The sequence below is a fragment of the Lygodium microphyllum genome, chromosome 30, assembly GCF_053477565.2.
Source record: "Lygodium microphyllum isolate KBCC chromosome 30, Lygodium_microphyllum_v1.1.10, whole genome shotgun sequence".
Taxonomy (NCBI): domain Eukaryota; kingdom Viridiplantae; phylum Streptophyta; class Polypodiopsida; order Schizaeales; family Lygodiaceae; genus Lygodium; species Lygodium microphyllum.
In genome coordinates, this window is record NC_141164.1 from 45,332,192 (window position 1) to 45,341,452 (window position 9,261).

General features: G+C 41.2%; 1 protein-coding gene across 5 annotated transcripts in view; it reads left to right on the forward strand.

Moving 5' to 3' along the window:
* GDPD4 (PLC-like phosphodiesterases superfamily protein) overlaps positions 1–8,039 on the forward strand; it is a 97,454-nt gene extending 89,415 nt beyond the window's left edge. For 3 of the 5 annotated variants that reach the window (XM_087672645.1, XM_087672647.1, XM_087672643.1), the window contains 5 exons: positions 4,868–4,948; positions 6,363–6,455; positions 6,535–6,624; positions 6,716–6,840; positions 7,537–8,039. In XM_087672645.1, the coding sequence (XP_087528771.1) occupies positions 4,868–4,948; positions 6,363–6,455; positions 6,535–6,624; positions 6,716–6,840; positions 7,537–7,699 (552 nt within the window). In that variant the 3' untranslated portion in view covers positions 7,700–8,039. Of the gene's footprint in view, positions 1–4,867; positions 4,949–6,345; positions 6,456–6,534; positions 6,625–6,715; positions 6,841–6,933; positions 7,028–7,536 lie in introns of all 5 variants that reach the window. The other 2 variants (XM_087672646.1, XM_087672644.1) reach the window with 2 other exon arrangements.
* The last annotated feature ends 1,222 nt before the right edge of the window (positions 8,040–9,261 follow it).

Below are 9,261 nucleotides of genomic sequence, written 5' to 3' on the forward strand. Positions count from 1 at the left end.
ATAAAAACTCCTCAATGGAAAGGAAAGAAAAATGGATGCCAAGAGAGGAAGGATGCTTGAGATGTGATCTTAAGGAGAAGATACTATCTCTGTCTCCATGTTAATCGAGGCAATATTGGCCAAGGTAGAAATCTTAAAAAAAAACCTTTAGCCCATGTAGGATGTGCAATGTTAGTCCTAAATGGAAATACAAAACCTAGCATGAAAGGATCAAGAAAGAAATCTGCATATGAGATGTTTTATTTTAAAAAACTATAAATTACAAGACACATGTTCAAAGTGAAAATAGGCTATAGCAATGCTATTACAAAATAAGATCAATGATCATACATGATATAACTGTCATAAGAGTTAGGAGTCGGAGGAGTCACGACGGACTCAAGAGTCAGGAGTGGAATCTGTCAATTTGGATACAATCATCAATGATACATCATATATCACAATCATCATCATCAAAGTGCTCATCAAGAGAGTTTGGAGATGATCTCTTGGTATTGGATGATGAGACACTCTCATACTTATCCTCATTGATGAGTTTAAAATAATCATCAAATGATGGCTCCCTAGGCAATGGTTGTGTAACTGTAGGCAAGGGGGAAATGTCATCATCAAGCATGGGATGAGAGCTACTAGAGCCCTGTCTCACATATGTTTACAAACTACTCAAACCACCCCTCGTCGATCTTGGAGGGTGTCAAATGACCATGCCCTTGCTAGCAACTGCTACAACTCGAACTCCTGTCCTCGAACTCCTCACCCACAAGCACGCTAAATGCGAGTGTCACAAGTGTTTGTTGCTATGAGCTCTCTATAGAGCTCCACAAAGATATGTTCCTCCTCCTCGTCCTCCTCATCAACCTCTTGGCGTACACTCAAAAGAGTGTTGCCCGTCAACTTGAATGTATCAGCATTCACCTACACAATGCACATAAGATTGTAAATATTAAATTGTTAAGTATAAAATTGAAAACAACAAATTTATACTTGACTTAACCAAAATAATAAGTGTTTATTTGCTTTGGATTACCCATGGTCATCATGGCATTAGTGCGGCAATAGACTAGTTGCTCTAAGTGTCGTGTGCTACGTTGATTGCAAATCTTTGTGTGAATGAGAGAATAGACACTCCAATTTCTCTCACATGCACCTGAAGAGCAATCCTAAGCAAGGACTCTTATGGCCAAGAGCGAAAGAGTTTGCAGTGTATATCTAAAATTCTGCCACCAAAAGAGAGGCTTCACAAGTGACTCTCTTTTCCAATAAGTGGGAGAAGCAAAAGCCATATGTACTCTCTGATCCTCATAGCATCCAAGCTCCTATAGAACTGTGTTGTGGTCATCCATAGGGACCACATGAGTGAGATATGCAAGCTGGTCAGCAATCCATGACTGTTGAAGACTTGTAGGTCGGATGTAATAGTGCTGCAATCCATGGATGGGCTTATGCTTCCATGTATATCTCTTCTCTGCTATGTCAATAATGTGTGTACACTATGACTTCATGATCACCATGTAAGCTTGCGCCTCCACCAATGCTACTCTAAAGAAGTGAATGAGAAGGCTCATTTTGGACTCCTCGCAATCACTTATATATAACACCGTATAAAAGAGAGTCACGGCAATCACGATCCCACGGACTCTCTACTAGAACTGCTCATTGAGGCACAAGCGCTGTATGGATTTCGCCTCCTCAGTCTCATGCTCATCCCATTCATTCCATAGAGTGGACACCACCATCTGGCATATGGCGGCGAACCGCATCTCATAAAGACACTCCGACAGCAATCATATTGAGGCAAAGTGAGTTGAAGAAGGCTTCTTCAACTCAAGCGTGCTATGCTCGCGATACATCGCAAGCATCTTCACCTTCACCTTGAAAAAGCTGGCAACTGCTGTAGCCTTAGTCACCACCCTCTTCATCCATTTGAGCTTTCCGATGTCCTCCATGAGCAAGTCCAAACAATGACTTGCACATGGAGTTCACAATATCAAATGAAACTCGGCCTCAAGCAAACAGTCCATGCATTGACAATTGGATGCATTGTCGGTAACAACTTGCACCACATTTGACAGGCCCACCTACAGGCTACAACCACATCATACATGGCACAAATTCAAAATTATGATAAGGAAAGTTTTGGGGAGACATGAATTCAAAATTATAATAATGAAAGCAACAACTTTAGAAAGACAATGTATACCTCAATGATAGCTTGGCGAATGTGGTGGTAGATGAATGTGCCATTCATTTTACTTCCTCTCTTACTGGTGTCTACGGCGCGTAAAAAATATGTGTTGAGTGGACATAAAATGAGTATGTTGATGATGTCCCATTTTCTACGGTCTCTCCATCCATCGGTGAGAATGAAGCAATTGTATTTTATCCATGTGGCCCGAATAGGATCATGGGCTCTTTCATTTCTCTCATTTTCTTCATCAATCGTCTTTGTCCTCATGTCATTATATATAATACCGCTCCATCCTTCACATGGGTCCACATTAGCAATGGTTCTCATCATTTTTTTCCATTGCTCATGCTTTACAACATTGAATGCAAGATTGCACTTGATCATTGTGCGTGCAATCTCAATGCCCGATCCAAGCATATGACCGGGAGTTTGAGAGAGAGAGGATTGTCTCTCCGGTGCTGCATGAGCCTCCAATGTTTGCCTTTTTGCCAATGCAAGAGCTGGAAGCAGATGTGGAGTTGGCACCACGAATGGTGGGGATCTCACCCACATCGTTTGAAGATATGTCTACATTTAAGGCTTCCTCACGTGTAGACATAGGTGTGGGTGTCGTCGTCGATGCGCCACTTCCTCCTCTAGTGGATCCCCCTCTCATCTTGGCGAGAATCTCGTCCACAATGTGTTAGAGGGATCGCTTTGCATGCGGCAACTTGCCCTCTCATCTTGGAAAGATGTTGAAGAAGCCGGGTTGCACCACTTGTACAATGCTTCTTGCAATACTTGCATGTCCAATGGTGGGAGTTGGACTTCTTTTTGTCCTCCATATGGATGGCATGCAAGTTGAAGGCCTCATACTTCTTGCATGCTATGAGGCCAAGGTGTCAAGGCAAGGCGTGATGGAGAGGAGAGAGTGGAGACTCGTCACTCTGATCACGATGATGCTTGAAGAGGGAGAGGATGGGAGGAAGAGGAGAGAGTGAGAGCCTTAGAGGCTTGAAGAGGGATGGGGTGGGGAGATGATGCTTGAAGGAGGGGATGGGGGGAACTTGGAAGAACAATGAAGAGCGAGGGGATGGGGGCAAGAGGAGAGGGGAAGAGGAGATGATACTTCAAGAGGGAGGGGATGGGAGGTTGATACTTGGAGACAAGAGGGAGGGGATGAGCCTTCAGGAGAGAGAGAGTGCAAATGAGCCCCAAGTCCAACACCTATCCCTTTTTGCCAAATCTACCCCATGAAAATGCGTTGAAATCATTTTGGATAGCTTGTTTTTGTCCGCAGGATGGGTGGCCAAAACATGCCTAAAATCACATATGGATTTGTACGATTCCCTACGGTACGGATCCATTCGTACGGCATACGGAGCCAACCATGCGTGAATCAGGTACGTGTCGTTCGTGTATCTTGCACAAAACCAAGCTCTCCATGACAACCACAAGATACTCTTTAGAAGAGTATATGCTATGATACCATGTGAAGATATGCTAGGGTTTGCACAGAGAAAACATAAAATGTATGAACATGGCTAAAACACAATAACTTAGATGGTAACACAATAAATGCAAACCCTAAACGCAAAACACAAAACACAAATACAAATATAGAATAAAGAGAACTCTAAAGTGAATGATTCAATGCTGTAGATGAGAATGAGAAAATGTACAGAATGCTCAAGGGCAGTGTTGGTCCAACAACTGGTAGCTCTCATGGGAGCGGGCTTAGGGAGGTGTTGATGTGTGTTGTCCACTAGAGACGGATCCCCAATTTAGTATCCACTAGTTGGAGTAGAGGCTGATGAAGAAAAGTGTTGAAAACTCAAAGATGACCTCCTGTAGATGCGAACACAATTTAGGCCAATGTTGGAAATGGAAGGGCAACAGGTTGGAAACCAGAACGTAGCAGTCTTTGGGGCTGGAATATGTAAATACAGCAATGTAACCACCTGAAGATGATGGCAGCTGATCATCGGTAGCAGTGGGAGGTTGGATGACAGTAGTAGCAGTCGCTGGGGGTTGGATAGCTAGTGGAAGAGGGCTGATGGCCAAAACCTGCAAGACAAGGATGGATTGAATGGTGGGCAGCCTGTTTATTTATAGATGCAGAAGGATCCTCCCAAATTAGGGTTTTACTTATGGGACATAGAAACTCTGGAGGACCATGTACCATTTAATGAAACTTTTGGTCATTTACATGTTTGGGGGCTATTTTAAAGAGCTAATCAGTTTGTTATGCATTTTTAGCTCAACACCTTGGACCTTTTGGTCAACATGCATTCACCCTAGCAGCAATCATCTCTCTCTCTCTCTCTCTCACACACACACACACACACAAAATAAAGGGATCCAAGCTGCATTCACACATGCATGTATGCATGCTTGTTTGTATCTATGACAAATTTCTACTTATCTCTTGTTCGGTTCATGCATATACTTTTTGCTGTTTGCTGCAGGGTATTCTGGGGAAAATTGCTTTTCATGACTTGCATAATATCCGACTAATGGCTTGTTTTTAAATTTTTTTAGAAGTCATTTAGTATTAGGCAACAATGGTTCATGTTATGTTTTGTTGTGTAAGAAACTAGCTTCTCACCTTCCAAGCACAACAGTGAAAGGTTCTTCAGTTCATGGTTTGAAAGAAAAATGCCACATAGCTTAGTAAGATTTATCTTTTTTCTTCTACAGATTGCAAGACTAAATATAGGTTACAGGTACCCCAAAGAGTTTCAAAACCAAACGATCCCACCTCTGGCGAATTCTCTGCGGGTATGTCTACATAATAGCCTTTTGCTTATTAATGTGCGTGGATATTGTTTGGTGGTTAAAGATGACCTTTTTCAAAATGTGTCTGTGATGTGAGGTAGATCAAATGATTTTATGCTTAGTGCCCAGATTAGAGTTAGTTAAAGAGAAGAAATAGGGGAGGATGTTTGTTGGTACATTGCTACGCGATATAAGTCTTTATTCTCCAGCACGTGATAATCAGTTATAGTTGAATTGTGTCTAATGTATGCTTTCTAAAGTAGTTCTGTGTCATCATCGTTCCTGTTTGCTCCATTATGTCCTCAATAGGTGGCAATGGGGTGACAAAGCTAGCCTCCTCTTCCTCATAGTACCTGATTGGAGAACCACCATGGCATTATTGATCACACTTTAGTACAGCATCACACACTCATGCGGCTATTCATCTATTGGCTGTGTGCAGCCGTCTTGTGACAATGTTGAGTTACAATTACGTTTCCAAGGAACTTTCTTCATTATAGCTTCTCCAAGGATCTTCCTCACAGTAGCTTTCCTGAGAAGCTCTTGCGATAAGCCTCCTCACTATAGCTTCCTTGACAAGCCTGACAATGAAGAGAGATGCATCTTTGAACAGCCCTCTTGCTTTGCTTTGAATGTTGATGCTTTTAAAAGAAAGAAAACTGATAATATTTTTGGAGTTGGCAAGACTAGTCGACACAGAATTGAAAATGGATGTCAGAAGTGAAGTGCTTACCACATACAAAACTCAATAAACTTAAAAAGAACTTTAGTGGAAATTCAGGTTTATGTCCGAATCGTGATAGGATTTCAAGTAACAGCAATGTAAGATGTCAGAAAGGTTCAGCCAATGTAAGTATCTCAAACATAGTGCAGAACAAAAAGTGACCATGCGAAGCAGGCGTGCCTTCTTGTTTACTTTTGTGCATGTTTGTGTGTGTGTGCTTTGTTTTTGTTTTTGGGGGGGGGGATTGGGTGCATTGTATGTGGCTGTAGGGAGAGCTCCAGGTTCAACGAGTAATTATGCACCACTCTGGGTATGCATTTGCATATTGAGAAATGATGGTTTGATGCATGTAATTTGGATCCTGTTTATGCAGAGACGCATTGTGTGAGTTGCTACTGTATAGACAGGTATAAATAGATTTCTGCTCCATGTCACATTGTGCCATGTGATGTGGTGTCTCAATACTACAGAAAGATCAAGGATGTAATCAGATGGGAAGATGCCTTTCAAATTCTCACTGAACTTAAGCCTTTTCAGATCTTTGAATCTGTACAGCTGGCTTATTCCAGTGATACAATTGTTGCACAACTTCAAAAAAAGTAGAAGCCATGTTGATGTAGTTACTACTGTCTTTTGCACTTTGTGTTTGTTCACCTGGCAATTCTTCATTTAACAGTGACTTCATGGAAACAGCATGTATCGCGTTTTTTGAAACATGTGATCATTGATGCCAAAGTTGGACCATCGATGTTTGAGTCTTCATTTGCAGCAGATATCCTCTCAGTGGTGAGCAGCTACAGCTTTGCATAATCTTCTTTATTTTGAGTGTGATTTCATCTAATGTATTTTTGTTTTTTCTACACAGGTGAATGACACACACTGCCAAAACTGCATTATTTGGTCCAAATCTGATTCCTTCATCCAAGAGCTAAAATTATTAGCCCCCAAGGTCTTGGTGAGTAGGCTACATCTAGATGGGTGTACATTACCTTCTCCCTCATTTGACATTTCAAGCAATTGAGCAGCACGCTTTATGCTTTTTGCAGGCAGGTTATATTGTCATGATAGATAGAGTTTCGGGAAAGGTAATGGATCCTTTGAGATTAAAAGGAGAGGTGGTTGGGGCTTATCATGGCATAGTCAATACAAGGATCGTTTCTGACATTCATAGGTATGCATGTGCCGAATATACAGCTTTTGTGACTAGAACACCAACAGTGGGAGTTAATACTTTTAAATGGAGGATTGTTTCGGACATTCATAGGTATGCATGCACCGAACATACAGTTATTGTGACCAAACACCAACAGTGGGGGTTAATATTTTTTGAATGAAGTGGAATAAGCAAATCGCTTGTGGTAAGAGTGTCATTTCTAGACTGATGTGCTTTTATAGACTCCTTGATGTTGATGTAACTATTTGTGATGCTTTGTAAACCAAAGTGAGATGTTGTGGCTTGGGGTTTATCCGTAGAGGAGGCTAGCAAGCCTTAGGATGATGTGAAGGACGTGGTTCTGTGATAGCCCATCAGTTTTTATTAAAATCTGGTTTGTACGTTCAAATCATAACCTGGAGTGAGTTTATTGGGAGTAAATGTACAGATCAGTAGCATAATTGGGAAGTGTGATGTCGTGCCATGGGGTGCTCATCTCATGTCAGCTGAAAATCTGTCTGTGCATGCAAGTTTGTCCTTCAAATAGGTTAAAAGAATAATTCTGACTGTTATTTTGTGGTCTGTAGTATCTACATGTTAATTTATGTGATGGTGTACAGTTTGTATGCCAATGTAGTATCGTATCATGGTAAAAATACCCTTGTCACTAGAAATATGCTTCATAATTTAAGGTTGGTACTGACTGTCTTTCAGGGCAGGAAAAAAGTTGTATGCTTGGACTGTGGATGCTCAAGAAGTAATGGAACGGATGATTTTTGAAGGAGTGGATGGTATTGTAACCAGCTATCCACAATTGCTTTTCAAAGTCATGATGGAAGTGGAGGAGTGGTGTAAACAGGAAGGTTACCTTCTTTAGCGGTGTTAGCCACAAGATCATATCATAGGTTTTGAGTCACTATTTAGTTAGCCAATGATTGTAATATTTTCAGTCAGGACGCCCTCCCAAAACAGCTCATGGCATTGGAGCACTTAGCTCCACCAAGCACATCATATCTTGTCAATTAAATATTCTAATAGGGGGAGGTTGACTACATATCTTTGCTTGCCAAATTTCATATTCTGATTTTTGTGAACCACCTTTGTGTTGGTATTGAAATGACATCCTATCTATAGTAAATCAACTGGATGTAGTTGTCTGAAAATTCAAAGAATTGTACTATAATCATGAAGGAATTTTGACAGAAGCTATTGATGCAAGTGGGTTCCTTATGATGTTACCAGATTCTATACTTGAGAGAGAGAGAGACGGAGAGAGATTAATGTCTACAAGAAAACATCTTGTTGTGATATGCTTAAAACATGAGATGCATATAAAATGAAAAGAACATGTATCATACAAAAAGTCGAACAAAATGAACTTAAAGTTGGTTCAATATGACTAAGAAATCTAGATTTGAAGCTAGTTAGAGAGATTGTTGCAAATCGTGTGGTGGAGGGACTTGCTTGAGCCACTGCATCAAATGTACCACACAGAAAAGGAAGCTCACTTAAGAACACGAGAGATGGAGGTCCAAACACTTGTTACTTGGTTTTTTCTTCACACACACAATACAATGTACATAAACTTTTCTAACTCGACATGGAACCACAACCTGACATGGTACAACGTGTCAGCTTTCCCTTTGGATAAAGAACCAACCTCGACATGCCAACACGGCATGGAACTTGACCTGACACGGTATTGCATCATAGCACAACGCCAATGTATCATAGTAGTCCACCTTGACACTTCCCAACATGTAGGGAGTTCTTGTCACCATAACTTTATGGTGCTCATGTAGCATCGCATACACAAAACCCTTCATCGTAACATTGTTTCACTCATCTCACCTCACAAAGTGAAAGTCCATTTCCCTTATTAGTTAGTCAATGCACTTTCCATCTACACTAATATTCCATGTGGAGGTCTCGAGCCACTTAACCACTCCTAGGCGTGATGCACTATGATCCCATGTCATGACGCACCTCGGAGAGCCACATCTCGATGTGTTCACCTCGAAGTAGGCTTATATGGCTTGATGTTGCAAGTAGGTCCACAACAGCTTATATAAGTTGATATGCAGGGGGGTTGCACATTGTCTTGCTCTCACAATCAAATGCATTTCTTTGGTTGTTGACAACTACTCTCATTGTCGAGATAAAATTGTGTGGCGTGAGTTGAGACTTAGTCTTCCTCATTAGTTTCGTAAGAGTGCACTTGTATCTCATAGTTGAAGTACACATATTTTTCCTTGCTAGTTGACTCGGTTTTTTGAGGGCTTAGGCTCGACTCCATTGTCTCTCTTCATCGCATCACACTCCGCCATTCGTTCAGACTCGTGGCTCATGAGTTCTTTTATGTTGGGATAAAGGGCAATGCACCTGACCATTGAACTTGCTTGCTTGGTATTGTACTTTATGTATTATAAACCTATTGAG